The following is a 20772-nucleotide window of genomic DNA, read 5'->3' on the forward strand; positions in this document are numbered from 1 at the left end:
CCTGAAGAAGTTGAGGGCGTTCTCCTTCCTGACTTGTGTCTGCTGTGAGCTTGTTTTGCATCATTTTTACCTGCATGGAAACAACTTGGGAGAAAATGGCCTCAGGGACCGCCAGGAGCACGGACAGCAGCCAGATGGAAACGGCTTTCAGGCACGTCCAAAAGACGGCACTCGACGTCTGGATGTCCATCGGATTCACTATGGCCTTATACCTGAGGGCGGCAAAGGGATTTATCAATAATCAAACCAAAGACGAGAATCGATGAGATAAATCTGAATCAATGGAACCAGGATTTGTTTGGTTCCAGCTTCCAAAGAGCAGTTTAGACATTTCAAGCTTCTTTTGTTTGGAAGCAGAGACAACCAATGGATGTGGTGAATCGCTTATTGAACAGCTGGAAACATCTGGATGTGTGAACTGCTTGTCACCTCCAGTTACTGTGACAGTTGAAGCAGCAGTTGTTATTGTGGGAAAGCACTAGTTTAAGCCTTTAACCTCAGAGCTTTAGCTCCAGAAATGACATTCCTTCGGCTGTTTAAGCAATTAGCCTAATTTCAGTGGAGAGAGGCAGCCTTGCACCGACACGCAACACTGCACAGCGATGAAATGTTAACGCAATCTGCGTAAATCAGCTAATTCTGATGCAGAGAAAAGCAGCATTGTGTCGTTGTACCGCTTCGCATCAAAATCAACCAACTCATGTTGAACGCGAATCAGTAAACGGTTGAGGAGTTATGGAACGTTACAGAGATTCTGTAATAAAGGCATCGCGGTGACATCTTCAGTGCTGAAGGGTTGAGCCTTCGTTGATCCATGCAGGTCCCGGTGGGTTTCGGGTTGTCCGTAGAGAGGAGCAGCTACATCTTACCAGGTGTCCTGCAGTTCCCTTGAGGCTCTCACAGTCACCTCAATGGTTGTCATGAAATTGGAACGTACCATTGAGTATGGTAAGTCTGTCTGGAAGTGTTCATAAGGTTAATGGTTGGCATGACGAGTCGATGCCGTCACACTGTAGTCATTAGTTGTTAGGACTGGCCTCTTATTGATCGCACAAACGCTCTATGCACGGATGTGCACGTGACACGTAAGCGCTTGTAGGACGGCCAGAAGATGTCCACGCAAATGACACTCTGATTGTCTAATTTCCTCATTTCTAGCAGTCAGGCTGCAGCACAGATTGTGCACAGATCACATGGACAGCATTAACGGGATCCTTTTGCATTCTGCGGGACATGGGAAGTTGAAAAAAATAAAATCTATTCGAGAAATTCATACAACATGCCTTACGTGTTGTTTAAGTGTTCACTACAGATCAAAATTTGCGTGAACATTTTCTCTCTATGGGTATACTTAGCGGTCTATGACCTTGATATTTTCAGGTTTGACCATTTTCTACTCTCCGTCACCCGTAAGGACAGTTGTTACTACAACAGCTTTTTGTTTTGGATTTAACACGAATAAATTGGACTCTAATAATCTATGTTAATAATGTAATGATCTATGTTAGTGTTAATGTGTTTTAGTAAAATACAAATGTGTGTACATCTGATAACTGAGACATTTAAAAGCAAGCTACTCCATTTCAAAAATACAGAAAAATTAAACCGCATTCATCTGATGTCCCAGTGCTTCTGCCTCCATTCATTTAGTTTAAACTAGAGTTATTAACACTCGTTAAGCTCTTGGTTTTTTATTTATGGCAACTCGATTGAACCTTGATGAGGAAGAATTAGATAGCGAACAACTGTCCTACAACAAAGAGGGAATGTACCTCCTGATTTCAAATAAAACTCAATGTAACCCTTGTTCTATCCTAGGCACTTTAACATTGGGAGTTGGGTCATTTAGACCCACTAGACAGTGCTCTGAACCTTTTTTCTTCATTGATTTGTGATCTTCACTGGTGTCCATGGATTCAATGAAATCTTTCCACCTTTATCCACCTTTGTCATGGTAGGACAACACCTCAATGGAAGGGTGGGGTCATCTAAGATAGCACAAGGGTTAAAAGAAAATCAATGACTCGGTCAGCAGAATAATGTCTGTGTCCGTTTCAGACCAGATCATCCGGAGTCGCTGCATCTCCATCTTCATACAAACTCAATCAGGATTTTTTTATTTGGACTGATGGTGACTCTGGTTCTTTTGCCTGCAGAGTGAATGCAGAAATATTCACATAGACTGGACCTTGTCTTTGAATTGCAGCTTGTTTTCTGCTCCTGTCAACGGAAGTTTGTTTTCTGAACTCCAATCCTCTGTGTGAGGAAAAGGAATCAAAAAAGAAACTGTAAACGTAGGAAGAATAAAGAAAGCTTCTCATGAACGTCTTCATTCCATCAATTGTTTCATCTGCCTTCAAACGTGGACTAAAGTTCAGCTGCTGTTCCTAGAAGCTCTGATGAAGAGCAGACGTTTGTGTAAAGTCTCCATAGAGCCACACAGGAAGGTGCTTTGCTGGCTCGGGTCACATTTCATTTGTTTTGGTCTCTTTTCGCTTCCTTGATGGCGTCTGCGGCAGACCGAAGTCTCTGCAAACATCAGTTGGCACCAAACCGAAAAAGAAGCAGCTAATCCTCTGACAATGTCTTGTTGGAAGAAAACTAACCGTATTTTTAAACTGTATTTATTGAATCAACTGCTTTAGATTTGTGTGTTTTTTCTACTGGTTAAGATGGATAGGCCCCGCCCTTATAGACCTGTATTACATCTGAACCTCACTGCAATGAGTATAAACATCCAGCAACTTGTTGCTTTATGCTGCTTTATGGTTTTACCCCCCCCCCCCCCCCCATATAATCACCCTTCTACCCCCCCCCCCCCCTCTCTAACATCCCTCTCTCTTCTTCCCTTCTTTCGTTTTCCGTCCGGTCCAACACAAAAGATTTTCAAACATGATTAAAATGAATAAAGTTTGGCCTCAATTACAAAAGGGGTTTATTCAGACATACCTCTGGTTTGTCAGAAGATTCATAACCCCTGTTGTTAAAGTAAAATATGTCCAACACCAGAGGCCCTCAGCTCTCATCTGTCTGCCCAGCTGTCTGATGGGACAAGTTAAAAAAAAGAATGGAAAAAGATGGACAGCGTGACCCAACCAAATGAAGTCAGCAACCTTCCTATGGCAACCACTCTTGCCAATCAGGAGTGAGCTTGTTGGAAGGCCACACCCCTACCACTTGAAAGCGGACGACACAAATCTGTCAAGTGTTGGTCACGGGGACCAGCAGGCTCCACCTACTTTGATTGGGGCATGTGATTGGTCAGTTTATAAAAAACATGAGGATTATCAAGAATATAATTTAAAAAAAGGTACCAAAGCAAGAATGGTTTTTCTGACCAATAAAATGACTGAGGAACAGCTGTTTATTTCGAAGTCAATGGGATTTTGGCTTCTTGTAGCCACTTCCTGTTTGGAACGCCAGGGGGCGGGGCCACTCAGTCCAGTTATCAGATGAAGTGAACGGGGAGTGAATCTTTGACGTTTCATGGTGTGGTTAAACCACACCAGGGTTCACTTGCATCTCAGCCATGACCATCTGGCTAAAGGTGAGTTTTCAAACCTGCCAGGAAACAAACTCTGGTTCAAATCGAGGAGGTTAAAGCGGCAAACCCCTCACCGCCTTGTCTGAGCTGTTCTCGTTTTGAGAACCACATCCATGTAGTGGAAAAGGTCTTTGCTGTAAAAACGTCACATTTGGAGCCTGGAGGAGAAAACTAACAAGAGTAACTCCAAAGGCCTCATGTCCAACAGTTTCCTGCCATCTGAAAGAGATTCTTCTGCCTGGATGGAGATGATGTAGTTTGGGTTCTTTTCAGCATGCAGCTCTTCTTCCATCCTTAAATTATTTGTATATTTTTCTTCAACCTTTGCTCGCAATTCTTTTCCCTATTTTCTCTTTTAAAGTTGTGATTCTTGAGGCGTCCCGCTCACATTCCCATGAATTATTTCCTTTTGATTTCGTCTGTTTTTGCAAAAACAATCATTTCAGCAGACGAGGTCATTTGAAGCCCCCCCCCTCCCGAGTTGCAGTTTCTGATCTGTTCTTTTGATGCTCAAAACAAACGAACCCTTGAGTGTGAAGTGGATCATCACCCAAGCCTCAAAAGGTTAAGAAATGGAAGTAATAAGAGAAGTTAACAAGACGGCGCTTCAACTTTTACACGCCATGTTCCACAAATGACCACGGGAGGCGGGTTTTAGAAGAATGCCCCTCCCACTGACTCCTAAGCCCCTCCTTTGGGGAATTGGTTTGTATTAAGCTGCTTTCATTTGTCTTAGAGCTCAGCTTTTTGCATTATCAGGTGTTTCTTTTCCACTCGGTCTCCCAGCTTGGGACCATCAAAGTGGGCGGAGCAAACTCCAGTTACAACAATCCTGCTTCTCTTTCCAGATGTCTTTTTTTGCAGCCCAGGGGTAAAAACTGAGAGGAAAATCAATTCTAATCTAAGAATGTAATTCTTTTAGACCCTGAACTCATTTAGAGCTTTGGCCTGTGTTTAATGATCCTTTGGAGCAGCAGCAGCAGCAGCAGGTTCATCCACACGGAGAATTCAAAACTTTCAGCTGTTCATTTTTTTAAAACAACATTTAAAATAAATATTCATTTTTAATTATGTTGAAAATTATTGTGATTCTGTGGCTTTTTTTTTTAGAAGCTCAGATTTCAAAATCAATCCTTTCTAAAGTATTTTTGTTTTTATTTAAAGGAGCGGGACTCAAAGGCGTACAGGAAATGCATTTTTTTTATATTTTTAAGACAAATCCTTCAGATCTGGTTTAAACAAATCTCCATATGTTTAATGAATTACTTGAATTACAAACTTTTATTCCTCCACTGAAAGCCAAAGCTTGAAATGACCAACAACCACTGCCTCACTAATGTAGAAGCCCATCAATCATCCGAACCATTGTTTGATGACACGATCGATACCGAATGTCATCTGTCTCACATCGCCTGACATGATGACGAATCTGCCGGAATTAGGTTGAAAATCAGTCCATTTCAAATCAGACATGAGCCTCAGAGTCTGTTCACACCAATGATCAACCTGCTGAGATGCATAATTATCCAGAAGAGCGACTGCAGCTTCAAGCTGTTCAGGATGCAGTGGATGAAGCTGAATCGCTAAAAGGCTCCCAGTAAAACAGAGAAGAATGAGGAGAGTGGGGGTGTTAAGCTGGAGGAAAAATGTAAGTCGTGTCCTAAAAGGCTGGACACAGAAATGTCTCCTGTGCAGCAGAAGCAAATGTATTTATCTGTATTCTGCTGCCCCCTGAGAAAACAACGCTGAGGAATCTGCCTCTTGGTCGAATCCTTGTTGTGAACATTCGTTTCTCCAGAACTTCTCCAGCCAAAGCTGCTCCTTTGGTTCCTCGTCTCAGTTTGAGGCGACTGCAGCCGGATGCTGGCAGGAGGAACCTGCAGATTTTTAGCAGCGGCCCTCCATCGTCTGTCCAGCAGAGGAAACAACGACTTTTGACATCATGCCTGCCTCGGACGAGGGGGGAAGGAGTTTACGAGAAAGGTGATGCTGCAGGAGCCGGCCATCGTTGTTTCTCAGGTCAGATCGGGCAAAAGCAGGAGTCTCATTTTGGCTCACAGCTGTCATTCAGACTTCAGATTACACGCGTTCCTGAGGAGCTCTGCAAATGGCGCTGGAGCCAATCAGCAGGAAAAGTTCAGCATGTTAGCAACAAACTGGAAAAAGGTTTGTCTGCTCTTTCTTTGCACCGTTTTGAACATGATGCTTTTTAATAAGTTCGTTTTTTAGGATCCTTTAATGTTTCCTTTAATGAGCTGATGCTCCTTTTGTATCCTTGATAGAACCACAAATCTGACCTATTTTTATTATTCTGATTGTTTTTTCACTCTTAAAAGCTACATTTAGAATCAATTTTGACCCGATTCATCGTGTGCATGCTATCTTTTCTTTCACTTTCTTGTCTTTTTATTTGGGATAAGTTGATTTTCCCAGACAGTTTGCCAGAATCTCTCCGAGGTCAACCTTTAGTCCTCCTCCATGGCCTCACAGAACTCCTCCCAGGACCGAGTTTTTGCCTCCACAACAGTCCGGGCTGAGCTCGCTTAGACTGCCGGTACCTGTCGGCTGCCTCTGGAGTCCCACAAGCCAGCCAGGCCTGGTAGGACTCTTTCTTCAGCTTGACGGCATCCCTTACTTCCGGTGTCCACCACCGGGCTCAGGGGGAAGCACCAGAGACCTTGCGACCATATCTCCGAGCAGCAGCAGCGACTATGGAAGTGGAACACATGTCCACTCGGACTCAATGTCCCCAGCCTCCCTCTGTAGCTGTTTGAAGTTCTCCTGGATGTGGGAGTTGAAGGCTTCCCTGACGGAGGGCTCAGCCAGACGTTCACAGCGGACCCTCACAGTGCGTTTGGGTCTCCCAAGTCTTTCCGGCCTCCTTCCCTGATAAATAGGGTGAGAAGCTCGGTCACCCGTGGAGAGCTCGGAGTAGAACCGCTGCTCCTCCACATCCAGAGGAGCCTGTTGAGGTGGCTCAGGCATCTGGTCCGAATGCCTCCTGGACGCCTTCCTGGAGAGGTTCTGTTCAAGTCTAGGCGGAGGCCCCGGGGAAGAACGGGGACACGCTGGAGAGACTTCGTCTCCCGGCTGGCCTAGGAACGCCTCGGGGTCCCCCCAGAGGAGCAGAAATCCCCCGGTAGTCTCCATGTGGACGTGAACAGGACGTGACCTCCATCCCCTGCAGGTCACACGGGTACAGTGCAACGCCGGGCTCTTCTATGTCGTTTGGAGGAGGAGTTACACGCTCACAAACCAATAACGCCACTTGTGTGAGGAAGTGCTGCTCGTTCGTCTTTCATCCGTTTCTCACGATGGCATGAATCATTTCACACCACATCGTTCAACGAGCAGAAGCTGTTTTAACAGCCGACAATGTAAAGTTTAACAGGCAGAGGGAGGCATCTCACCTTCACCTCCGATGAGTTCTTCAGGAAGGAGATATGAGGTGTAAAAACATCACTTCTTGGCTCCAAACTAATAAGTATTTCACTGACGTTTTGCAGGTTGAACCAGAAACCCTCCATGTCCCAGAATCCACAAAATCCCCAACATCCGTCTTAAAATAGCCTTCAGTTTTTTTGGCTCTGGATAACTTTAGTACGGTGGCCCTGAAGTCCAAATTACACCCATAAATCCCTTAACATATTAAAAATCATGACTACAATTACAAAAAATTAAGAAAAAAACTGAAATAAAACACGAAAATTGAAACTTTTCGGAAAACAAAAGTAATTTCCAGAAATCCAGATGCAATGATACCAGAAAAGTGTCTATGAAGACTCGCATTCATCCAGGTTGGTTCCATTGTAGTAGGTTTAGGGGATGTTTTAAAACCAAGTCCAGATGACATCCCCTAAACCTACTACAATGATACCAGAAAAGGTTGGTACGGTGGAGCATCGCTGATTGGATGATGATCCATCATTTCGACTGAAAGTCATCTGTCAGGAAGTGATGTTGGACATGCTCTGTACTGATCATAAAACTTTTATCAGCATGCCGACATTGAAGACACTTTTAAAAATCTCAGAAGTCAAAATACAAATCTTCATCCAATCAGGAAATTTGGAAATTACTTTTGTTTTCCAAAACATTGTCTTTTTTTCTATAATGTAATGTCATTTTTTTAAAACATTATTTGCTTTGTTTTTTTAATTGTTGCGATCTTTAATATGTTATTATTCATTGATGACTCGTTTGACCTTCAGGGCCACCGTACTTCTGATTTCTTGGTATGATAATCTACTTCTTTCCCAATAAACGTCTTCAAATTCTTTATTATAGCTAAATTTATCCCCATCTGTCTTACTGGAATGAAGTTTAGGCGAGTTCTTCTCCAACCAGGCTCCATAAAACGCTTTCAATTCACAACCAGATCAGAGTGGCACGCTTCAACTGCCCCATTATGTCAAATTCTCACTATTTATGACGTTAACATTTTTTAAACGTGTTTTTAAAATCCTTTTTGGTGAAGGGAGCATTCCTGAACAGTTCACCAGCATTTTACTGTTGACTCACTGTATCATTCTCCCTTTACTTTTCCTCTTCCTTTAATAAAACGTCAGTAAAATTTATGACAGCAAAAAGGAAAAAGCTGCATCTCTATAAACGGTTACAAAATATGTCCCAAAAACATCCAACTTCTGCTTTGTCCCGTGTAATCCTCCTGTATTTCTCTCTATTCTGAGTTCTCTTTAACCTTTGTGCAAACGTACCTGGTGGAGATTGTGAATGAGATCCATGGGTTTTTATCTCTCCCCACAGTCGTTTCTCAATTTCTTTTTTTTTGTACTTTTACTGTGCAAAATAATGAAATCAAATCAAGAGAACCCTTCCAGTTGGCTCACACTGAGTCTGTTGTGATGTAATGAAAAAACAAATCATGAATGAATCCTTCTTAAATTTGGCTCCAGTAGGGAAGCAGGGATTTTCCCACGACTCGGTTCTATGGCGTTGCGTTCGGTTTGGTTCTGAAAAGTGGAATCTGTTCACCTTCAGCCTCCACGTGTTCCGCTGACCGACCTCCTCCCGGCTCTGCAGAACACCGGTTCCCCCTGAAACCACATCTGTCAGGCCCGTCCAGTTGGAGGCGCTCTGTGAGACGCTCTCAGCGGGAGGAGAAGGTCATTCCCTTCACTCCTCAGTCTGCTAAGGCTGCATAACTAGGATGGACGTGGAAGAAAAGCCACGGCGTCCCAGAGGAGATGCCCTCTCACCCTCCCACCCAAAAAATACTCCAGATTTTCAGGAATTCGTGGTTTGGCTTTGAGAAATAGAATAAAATGTCATCAGAGCCGTGAGAAAATGACATTTACGACAATAAATCAGTAAAATCTCTGCTCCGGTTCTACCCGTCCGTCTTCTGTGCAGCTTCTCCACCTCAGAATAAACCATAAAAAAACCTTCAGCAGACACTGTTCCTCTCTGATCTGAGGTCCTGCTGCTGGCAGAACAAACAAAAAAAACAATTCCACCAACAAAGATGGACAGGAACAGGTTTTCCCCAGAAGCTGATAGAAGGTTGACGCCTGAGCTGGATCTATCTGACCTCACGGTCTTGTTCTCCGCTCGGGGCGCCCCCATCCCATCAACCACCCCTCAGTCCGGTCAGAGGCATGTGACCGACCAGAGCAGTCACCGCCAGAGAAACTCAACCACAGCAGATCTGTAGCAGGAAGTGAGAAAACCGCTGACTGTCCAAAGGTTGGCTGTCGTTTATCCAGGAGAACAGGTATCCTCCAGGTGGGTGAACCGCATCTCATTAAGGGGAACACAGGAGGACGACTGTGAGGAAAAAATGTATTCCTGTTATTTTGATTGAACTCCTGTTGGCCTGTTGGCAGAATCTCGTCCCAAGCTTGGTTAGAAATTCAGCAGAGATGGAAAAGGACAGAAGCAAACGTCTAACTAAAGGAAAAGTCCAAGAATAAATCGACTAAACCGTTAACTCATCAGGGACAAACGGAGAATTCTGAGCATCAGCGCTGGTTTGCTTTCAGGAACCGAGAGATGTATATTGGTGGAATCCCATAAATCCTTCAACCATAGTTTTTCTGTTTCTCTTTCTTTATTCTAGTATCTTCCTCCATTTTTGTCTCTTGTCTCCCTCTACAACTTTTCATCTATTTTAACCATTCAACTTGTCAAATGTTCAGCTCTTTCAGCCTTTTCCAGCTGTGACTTTTTCTCCTTCAAATCCTTGAACTTTTCCAGATATTCTAGGTTTTCCAGGATGTTTGCTTCCATTGAAGTCCATGGGGAATCCTTGGTGCAGAAGCTCGCTGGTTCGATACCCGGCTCTGGCATTTTTCAATAACATATCTTTTTGTTATTGTGCTATTTTCACTTTATTCATGGTCAACTTTGATCATTTCTTTATTTATTTTGCTAATTATTTCCCTTTAAGTTTCATTTCCATTCAGCAACATAGCATCAAATGCACAGTTTCTTCTGGAAATGCGGCTCCTTCCAGTTTTTCATATCTTTTCCATTCCAGGGTTTGACACGGTGGGAATTCTGAGGTTTTCTCCGAATGACCTGCTTTACAGGCTGGACTTCTTGCCTGTCGGTTAAGGAGGTGGTCCAGCGCCAAATCCTTTGATTTCCAGAAAGATGCAAGTTAACTCTAAAAGACACACAAACTGTAGGAAAAAACAAAAACAAAAAGAAGGTTGAGGTCTGACCTTCAAGGATTTAGATCGGGATGTTTGGAAGCTGTATGTGTGTGAAAAGAAGACTCTAAACCTTTACGGATGTTCAGTCTTTGGGTTTTTAATAAAAAGCTGAGTAGCGTCCAACAGCCATTCTGATCACCCAGCTAATTATTCATTAAGCTTGTTATCCTTGTCAAAGACCTTCAGGCAGTTTCAGAGGCGCTGAGGGCTCGTTAGTGGTCTTTAGTCTGGTTAGGGGCTCATTAGGAGACATCAGAGTTAGACACAGCTGGACTGCTGCTCGCAGCTGTGCTACAGGGAGGAGGGTCAGCCATTACCGGGCTGATGTCTGTGGCGTTTTGGGTGGACGGCGGCGGTGCCGCCGCCACGTAAACAAACCGGCTGAGGAAGAGAATCAAAAGCCTTCAGATCCGCAGATCGCTCTGACATCAGACATCAAACCAGAAAGACCTACTCTGATGAAAATAATGTTTTTGGGGTTTTGAACATGAAAATGGAGTTTCTGAGTATTTCTGTGTTCAAACGGTGGTGAATCAGGACAGGCTGGGATTTATCCAGCCACACCATGTGGTGCAGGTGCTGGGAAAAAAAATCAAACCTTTATAATCTCAGTTTATCCATCCATATATCTATCTTCTTCTTTCATATGTCTTTGAAGCTCTTCCTGATACGACCATCTGCAATTACCGAGCTTGGGACGGGCAAATGCATAATTGTTCCTAGCCATCACTATTTTTTTGTGGGAGGGGAGGGGGGCAATCAGAGCCCCCAGCCAGGAATCAGGAGCAGATTTAAAAAAAATACAGCGTAAAATTACAGTGGGTGGGGCCACAAGCTCCCCGACGCATCCACTTGCAGACCAGATCCGTGTACGTCTTTGTTTTTTCTCTTCAGAGCTGGTAGAGCGTGTAAACAGGTGGAGCGGCCCCGCCCACAACTCAGAGGGAAGTCTCTGATGAACTCCTGCCGCTCTGCAGAAACTATGTCTTAGGCTTTCCGACTCTGGCAACAAACAGCATGATCACAAATAGAAGACCATGAGGAACGAGTTAGGCTTAGAAAGAGGCGGACAGCCAAGAGGCAGCATCTGTAATTTCAGTCGGTGATGTCTCCACGTTCAGTTGCACCCAGAACTCGTGACGCGTCTCACAGCTTTTCAGCGAGGAGACTCGCACCTCGACTCTAACTGCATGATTCATGCAGCCAAACATCATGGAGCCTCGTTTCTGCAGGGCCATTATCCATTTATAGCAGTCATTTTTGCTGTGAATGTTTTGTTTTGTGGGATAATCACCAATCAACAATTATCCCATTAATATTCCCAATTCACTGTTCTCTCCGGAGCATAAAAAGGATCATGTTTTCCATCCAAACTGACCTCCGCTCGTGAGGAGGATCTTAATGTGTTTTTCTGTCCTGGTTCTGGTTGGTGTGAAGCTCGGATCCCAGCTCCATTCGTTGTGGTTCTGACGTCTGCAACACTGAAGGTGCTGCTTTCCCCCCCTGAGTCAACTCTTCAGACGCTTTGTCCAACCTGTTCCATTAAACTCAGCAGATTCAGCTTCCTGCTGTTCCTGGCGAGAGACCTTTTCAAAATGTTTTTCCTTCCTTTTATGTCCACACAAAACCTCTCTCATGGTCTGCCTAAGTGTCTCCTCCTGCAGCCCATTCCTCTCCTGTTTTCAAGGGAGTATCGCGTGTCTCCGGTTGGCTCTAACATCTGGGATTCAGAGAATTCCAGCTCCATCATCAGCAGATGGTTCTAATAGAGCTTCAGCGTTGTAGGAACGGAGAACTCTGATCCTGCTGTCATGTTTAACCTCCATCCTGCAGCAACCCTTCAGGTGAACCCGGTTACAAATGTGAAAGTGCATGGAGCTGCAGCAGCTGAGCATGCTCAGAAGAATGCAGGAACGATGAGCTCAGGACATACGTCTGAGCCTGAGCACTGACAAAAGCAACAAATCAGCAGAAACATTAGTCAGTGTTTGGACCAAAAAGAAGCTCCCAAACTACAAAATGACTTATTTTTTTTTGTTGTGGCAAATTTCAAATCCAGTCGTGTTAGAATTGACTCACAGCTAGAGATTGTTACCGAGCCCTGGTATTGAACGAGCAACATTCTTCAAGACCGCAGTATCGTTAAGATCTGACCTCAACGGTTCTGCTATCGGTTCTGGAGAAGTCGATTTTTTTATTGTGTCCCACAAGATATAAACGTTATCTGCCATATTTAACTCACCAAGTCAGTCAATTTTACTTCTAGGGTACGTTAATTAATGATGATATTAATTTCGCTATTCTCGCTGAAGAGGGGAGGTCTGTCTGGCTATTTGTGTGCACGGGGGGCGGGGCTGTTGTTCCGACAGCACGTGGCGTGCACACACAAACAATGAAGAACTTTCTGCAATCTACCTATATATTCCACCATGTCGCCCTATGCAACTGTATTTTATGTAATAGTTAACAGTTTATTTAATTTATATTTACATCATGACAGCAATATGTCAAAACATTGCTGTTTATTTTTATTTAATTTATTTTTTCATGTATTTTACTTTTCAAGTTGGAAAAATGTATAAAGTAAAATGTTTCATTAAAAAAAGAATGTTGTTGCATAATGAGGAAATAAAACACTTTGTGTTCTTAATTTGTTATTTTATTTTTTATTTTTCGTCCTTTAAAAAGTATCGATAAGAGTATCGTTAAAATACCGGATCGATAAGCAGTATCGATGAGAGTAGTAGTACTGTAAAAAACTAAACGGTACCCATCCCTACCCACACCAAAGGTTCAGCTGCTTCCACATGTGACCAACACATACGTCTGCCGACACTGTGGGCTGGGTGCAGCGTCTTCATCATTCCAGATCTTCCCAGCATTTCTGCAGGTTTGTCCTATTTTAAAGAAATCCTTAAGCTTTCAAAATGGTCAATCTTAAACTGAGGTCAAATATTCCAAAGTGCCAGCGCGCGGCGACCTGAGTGCAAGTCTTTCAGCAGCATTTGTAATCAGGAGTCGATTTGAAATGGTTTTTCAAAACTCATCTTTTACTGACGCTTTTAACTCCAGCGGGCAGATTTAGTGGCCCAGCCGGTTACTCTTTCTTTTCTTTGATTGTATTTTAGTGTTTGGTGTTTTTATCTCGATTTGTCTTTTTGTTCTGCTTTTTATAGGTGCCATGCACCAAACAGACTGTTTGAAATCAGTAAAAATGACTTGATGTGAAGACGAGGACGTTGATCCGTTTGCTGTTTTTTATCTTTACTAAATAAAGTTTTTTCTTTTTCTAGCTTCAGACTGATTCAATTGTGAACTTCCAGACCCCCTCCTGGGGGCTGGACAGTCTTCAAAAGGACAGTCCGGAAGCTGCAGCGGATGAGAACCTTGCAGCTGGAGTTTGGACCAGAACCAGGAGAACCAACCTCATCCCTCCTGCTCTGATGTCCTCACACAGTCTACAGATATTCACTTACTTCCTTCTTCCTTTGATCGTTCCTCATGCTTCTAGAGTACGTACGTGAAGGCGCTGCATAAACAAAGCCGCCTAAACTCCACCGACTGAGTTAATGGAACAGAACCTTTCCTTCTATGGCCTCGCTCCTTTAAATTTCAGTCAAGTCTCGGGAGAGTTGACATTTTCAGCTGCGTTTGTGTTTCAGCAGCTGCACATTTGACAGCAGATCAGCAGCAGAGAAGCTCTGCAGAAACCCTCCCGTTTCCTCAAGATGCAGGAACTCCTGCAACAATCAGCCCCTGATGTCAGACTCGTTAGACAACATGATTAAAAAACGTTTTTCTACGTTTAACCTGACGGTGCAGAAACGAAAATTCTGATTAGCAGAATGAAGGAACGTTTTTATTCTAAAATACGACATAACACTAAAATATTTGAAACAGGAAATGCTGCGTTATATGAATTTGTTGTAAACAGCACACATGTTGCTTAAAATTTGTTGTTCAGAAGTTGTAAAATTTGTCATGATTTTGTAATTCCAAAAAATATACAATGGAGGTTGAAGTAGAAAAAAAGGAACTGCAAATGCAGCACACTTAGTTTTAATTGTTTTTCTATTTCTTTGCATCATTTTATTGTGTCCTTAAAGGTTTTTATGCTGTTTGTTTGATAGTTTTCTTGGAACTACTGAACTACTGGAACATCATCTGGAATATCACACATTCTACCTACACTGCTAAACTTCAGACCACACAAAAGAACAAAAAAGCCAAAGAACATGGCTGCTGCTGCTTCTGCTGCTGCTGCTGATGATGATGATGATTCTGCTGCTGCTTTTTTTTGCTGCTTTTCTGCTGCTGCTGTTTCACAGGCTCACATAGAAAAAAGACAGAAAATCTTTTGAGCTAGCAGAATCCGACACCACGTCACTTCTGAGAGGTTGGGGCGGCTCTCGGCTCAGTGGGAAAGTCCGAAGATGCGGTTCATTAGAAATCTCACAACTGCTGCTTTTTCTGCTGCTGCTGATTCCATCCCATCCTTGGCAATGCGTTTCTATTTTTTCTGTGAACATCTGAGGGATGGAAACAGCATGCGGTTGACCAGGTTGGGACTCCTCCACGGCATTCTCAGGCCAGTCAGGAGGTGTGGTCTCCCCAGCATCCTCTGGGTCTTCCCCGGGGCCACCACCCAGTGGAACTTGCCCAGAACACCTCCCCTGGAAGGCATCGAGGAGGCCTCTGAATCAGAGGCTCCATCCACCTCAACGGCTCCTCTGGATGTGTGGAGCAGCGGTTCTACTCTGAGCTCTCTGCAGGTGACCGTACCCCCCCCCCCCCCACCACCACCTCTAAGGAAGCACCCAGCCCCCCTACGGAAGAAGCTCCTCTCATTTAAGTTCAGGGCCTTGTTTTTTGGGTCGCGACCCAGAGCTCAGGTGACCAACATCAAGTGGCTACTGACAGACTCAGCATCATAGTTTCCCTAAAATACAGAAATACTGCCATTTGCAGTAGGCGGCATTTTTCAGGGGGCGGCACGGTTGAAGGAAAAAAATGATTCAGTGTTTCCTTTCTGAAAAATGAATAGCGTGGCGCCTGTGTAGGTACCATAACCGTTTGGCCTGGAACTTCCCTTTGGTGTCCTGGGACTAGTGCTGACGTCACACTATGTGATTGGCTGTCGTTGGTCTGATGACGTGTCAAACAGTGATTGGTCTGGACAAATTACGATATAAAAAGATATTATGAAGTCTGTTGTAAACAAACAGAGCTCCGACACAGAGCGAGATTGTCTACTGAACGTGCCTCCATTATTGTTATGATTATTGTTGAATGCACGTTTTCTTATAGTTTTTTTAATCCGTGCGCCCTTTATAATTGGCAGAACGACCTGGAAGAACAACATTTAGCCGTGCTAACAACATTTACAGCCACGGCTGAACTTAAACTGGAATAACAAGCGGATTGTGGCAACATGTCTTTATAAAAATTACAAAGAATATTGTCAGACATAATTTATGAGGGAAAATAACTTTAGGTTACAAAAGGGAACGTGAAATGAACATTTGAAGGGGCCCGAGCAGATCTCCACGCTACGTAGTTTGTCCAAGTGGGGCCACTGTAGTGTGACGTTATCCTCAGTCGGAAGGACCCCGAACGGAAGTTCCAGGCCGAACGGTTATGGTACCTACACCTGCATTCTAGTCATCTGAAGGTTTTATTTTAAACGTTAAACAGCGCCCTCTGCTGCACGACAGTCCTATAAGCCGTTAGAATGTACAGGCCTCTAGTTTTTAATTCCTTATTTGTTTGAACAATAAAGTAAACCATAATAAGCAATTGTACACTTTTGGGTCGTAATTGGGGGGTACCGATGGGGCGCTACTGGTGTGGCTCCCCCAGGGCGTGATTTGTGCCAGAACCGCCACTGCGCAGACACACACACACAGACACACACACACAGACACACACAAACTGTGTTCTGCAGGAATCAGCTCGGCTGGTATGTTCTGGATAAACTCCGCTTGGCATCGGGTCAGACGTTATCTGGAAGTAAAGAATGGGTTCCTGCAAAACTGTGCAGAAGGCTATCTAGGATATAGCATCGCCATGACAACGGAAAGTCTGGCCTGGTTGACCTGGAGATGTGGGTTCCAGGCCTTGGTGCTTGTGATTGGATGAAGGAAGCACCAAATGTTTGTCGTCTCCACGTTGTAGGCAAACCCATTTTTTTGCTTCAAAGGGTAGTTTGTGTATTTATTTGTATTTTTTGATCACTGCGATTATCAATGATGAGCCAAAGTGAAACCGCTGACCAGCCTCCATTACCGGCTTTAAAAAGTCTGACGTTTGTGTCGTACCTTTCAGGTAAATTTGCAGGAAAGAGCCTTTGATTTTGTTTGTCCATCAGCAAACAAACTTTTATGAGTCACATGAAACCTGTTTGCTGAGGATTTGCTGTGACACGGAACGAAATCTGCTGTTCAAATAAACCACTCTAGAATAGTCATGACAAAATAAATGAAAAAAGTCGTTTATCGCAGAGTTACGTTCTAAAAATAGCCTGTGAGCGTCGAAACCGGCCACGTAGAATTCTAGATGTTTTAAGGCCGTCAAAATCTCTGCGCACTTTATCCACTTTTCTCAGACCGACATGAACGTTATATTCTCTTGTTTAAACTCTCAAAGTTCAAAATGTTATTGAAAAAAAGATCCAGGATGACAGAACGAAAACAAAGATCTGATCAAGATCAAAGATTCGTGTGAATCCTTGAGTGTGACGTCATCCAAAGCAAACGGTTTGCTTCCAGCTGGTGAAGTCAAATCAGTCGCCATTTCTTGGCGATATGGACGCCGCCAGTATACAGTATATGGTCCGAGTTTCCATGACAACAACTCTGGCCAATCAGGACGGAGTTTGTTGGAAGTGAGGACGCACTGTACATTGTTTCTGATTTATCCATTTATTCATGACTTTTACTAAAACCAAAAACAAATTCACAAAAAGTAGAAAATTCCATTTTTTAATGTTGTCATCTTAATCTCATGAATTTTTTTTGTTTTACTCTCACATTTCTGTCTTTCTTGTTAAACACCTTTTGTTTGACTGCATGTCAGTGAAAATAGTAATAGAAAATAGAGAAATGGTGACCGATTGATGATGGAAGTTTGTGTTTTTTAAACGTTAATGAATCTTTTAAGTGGAGAATGCCATTAATCCAAACTTCTTCAACTCGGTAAACTAAAATAAAAGGCAGTTTTGTTAATCAAACAAAACGGGTAAAAAGTAAAATAAGGAACAAATATGTCTGCATGTGTTTGTGTGATCAGCAGTTGTGTTGTTGTTATAACTTCCCGGTCAATAAACCCTCATTTCTGATGGTCAAAAAAGGGTTTTTGCCATCAAACCCACAAAGTTTACCCCTAAACCGGCAGGTTCCTCTGAAAACTCCCCGACAGTCCGAGTTGTTTCGGTGCTCTGACGGTTTTGGATGTGCTGCACATCAGCTCACTTCAAACTGACAGCAGAGGCTGAACCGCTGCTGCTTCCCACCAAACACGCTTCATAATTAATGCTGCAGCGGCCGCTGAAGCCGCGCAGGCACACGACCTGAGGGGCCCAAAAGGTTTCCATCCGCCCCCCCTTTTACGCGGCCAACGTGTTTCCCCTCCCTCTGCACCGTGACAGATTTTATTTCCATCTCCTCATCATGTCCTTACGCCTGACTGATGAACCATCGAATCCTTGACTAACAAACGAAGAACGGTCCGATGGCCGTTGGAAGGCTGCCTTGATTGGCCATGAAAGAGCTCGTTGTCCGTCCAGCATCCGGACGCAGCTCAACGTTCTGGAAGTGTGTTAAAAAGACGCAAACGTCTCCTGCTTTATGGCAGCAGGCCGGAAAGGTGGAGGAAGCTGGATCTGGAGGTTGGAGGATGAAAACTCAAACTGACAGGCAGACGTCTGCTCTGGGAGGCAGCAGCAGAGTGATGATGATGATGATGATGATGATGAAATTTGTCAACTGCAGTTAGAAAAGTGACAAAAACTTTCTATATAATGAGCAAACAAGAGCGATGGGGGTAAGTTGTGATTAAAAAAAACAATTTAAAGAAAAATGCACTAATGTCCTTTTTTTTCAATTTCCAGAGCTGATGCAATGATGAGATTTGTAAACAGTTCAGTGGAGAGTAATTAGTAATTTTTAGTAATTCGGACACAGCTTCAGACCAACTTGGACCGATCCCTGCGTCTTGACGCCGCCTGGCTCCAACATGGCGGCGTTAGTATCCTGACAAAAATGGCGACTGAAGTGACTTCATCTGGTCGGGGCTGGAAGTGAATCGCTTTTTCATGGATGACGTCGCACTTGCTCAGTCCAGTTCTCAGATACAGTCAGTGGTTCAGACGGGTGGAGAATGGTGGAACCTTTGGGGAGGTGGTCCGGTTCTTCTTAACACTGGGTGGAACCAAACACCGCCGTAAAAATACCAAACGGGGACGACGGCTGCCCCTCTCTGCTTCCTGGCCCAAATAACAAAAGCTCAAGGAGGGAAACTCGAACCGGGAGGATTTTTTTCCACCAAAATGGAACTTGATCCAGAGACACAGAACCGAATCTGTTTCTTTACGCCAGTGTTGGAGCCAAGGCTCACTTTCTCCTTGACAAAAATCCAGCGGCTCATCAGCATCTAAGAATTAAAAAAGTTGAAACTCTAGAGTCTGTATTAAAGTTCAGTCCCTCCGCAATGTTTTTTCTAAAAGTTGTAATAAAATTTAAGTTAGTTTTCAGTTATAATTTTCAACTAAATTATTTGACATTTTGCCCTGGTATTTATTTTACCCAATTTTATGTAACCTCACAAAAAAACAACTATATATTCTTTCTAAATAGTGATTTTTTTTTTTTTTATAATTAAGGCAACTGTAATTTTTGAACAATTATATAATCACAATATGTTTGATACATTTTACAAAAAAGACTAAAATTATATGTTTTCTGTAGCTACACAAAAAGTTAAACATGTTGAAGTTTTATTAGTTTTTCTTTTGTCTCAATCAAAGATGAAGTTTGAAAACTTTAACAAAATTGTTTTATTTCTTTTTAGATGATTAAAATGTTTCAATTTAGTTTAATTGTGTCTGTTTCACTTTAATCCAGTTTCTTAAATGTCGTCATTACTTCTTCTTAAGTTTAACATAAAATAATCCAGACGTTGTTAGAAAAGTGTTTCAGTTAGAAAGATGATTTGGACCAAACTCTGGGATGTTTGACTGTTAAGAAACACAAACCTTGAAGGAGAACTAAACTGTTGACCTCTGACCTCTGATTTCATCAAGGAGATTGCAAAACTGGTTGATGTGTGTTAGTTGTGGTTTAAGACATTCAACAGGGAAGACTCATTGTACGCTGAGACTCTGTCACTTTAACCCAATGCATCATGGGACTCATTGTTTTGATCATTTGTTCCACGGTCTGACACCAGATTCTGTGAAAAGCTACACTAAAGACCACTACCACTAAAGACGAGCTTTAGCTGGCATTTTTGTTGGAATAGAGAGACTTTATGAGCAGAATCAGAACAAGGAAGTGAAGACTTTAACCACTTCTGATTGGTCAGACTGATGACATGTGATTAAGCCTCCAAGAATGATTGGTGGAGACCGTTAAAGGGGCGGGACTTTTCCAAAAACAGCTGAAGCTGCGGCTAAATCGCGGTACCGTCATTCTGATCTGATTAAATGTCTTTAATATAATCAAATAAAAACAAAGAAAAAAGTATTTTATGATCTTTCATCTTCCTAACTACTGTGTGTTTTATCAGGGCCTGTTTGGATGAACACAGAGCTGATATCCTGGAGATGGGAAATGTTTTTACATCCACACTAGTGTGCGGCGGCACACTGGTTGAAAAACACTGCTTTACGCAGATGATTGCACCTGCTAGAAGGTTATTTTTGTCTCATTTTATGCTGCAACCATTTTTAACAGATGGAGAGAACATCTGTCAACGGTTTATTGGTAAGCGTAGAAAATGTTTCAGGGAAATGTTTCTTTTTGTATTCCAGTTTGTGTGAAGATCCAGGTTTAAGGTGGAGTAAAGCCAGAGAACTGGTGCAAACTCACCAAGCATCGTACGCACCTAGTACCCGGTGAGTATTGGGCAAAGTATTACCCCGCCCCCAATGATGACATCACAGCGGGAGAAACCATCAAACCATGAATGGCGCCAAAATCTCTTATGGGGCTCAAAATATCAAAATCCACTAATGTAAACTAAAAAAAAACACGTATCCAGCGTATCCAAAGGACGTTTTGAAACTATTATGGGATGGCCAGACGACCTACAGCTTGGTGGCCATTATGTGGCAAAGTGTAAAATTTGGCAATTTTCACATGTGTAGGAGAAATAAATTCGTTTGAGCGATCTTCAAGAAATTTCACACGTCGCCAGGTTGAGACTACAACAAAAGCTGTGGTTTGTTGACCTTTGACCTTGGGAAGAGGCCACCATCTTGAATGACAAAAATGCCACTTTCAGTACATTCTGTACATTTAAACTCCTCCCAGGGATTTCGATCTTTTGGCTCCT

At 43.1% G+C, this 20772-nt stretch overlaps 1 protein-coding gene across 1 annotated transcript in view; it reads right to left on the reverse strand.

Annotated features, from left to right (window-relative positions):
- Positions 1 to 20772, reverse strand: part of nmbr (neuromedin B receptor) — a 48479-nt gene that overhangs the window by 21180 nt on the left and 6527 nt on the right. Inside the window, exon 2 of the mRNA XM_020714679.2 lies at positions 71 to 212. Coding sequence (XP_020570338.1) covers positions 71 to 212 — 142 coding nt within the window. The remainder of the gene's footprint in view (positions 1 to 70; positions 213 to 20772) is intronic.

This window comes from Oryzias latipes, chromosome 24 (assembly GCF_002234675.1).
Source record: "Oryzias latipes chromosome 24, ASM223467v1".
Taxonomy (NCBI): Eukaryota; Metazoa; Chordata; class Actinopteri; order Beloniformes; family Adrianichthyidae; genus Oryzias; species Oryzias latipes.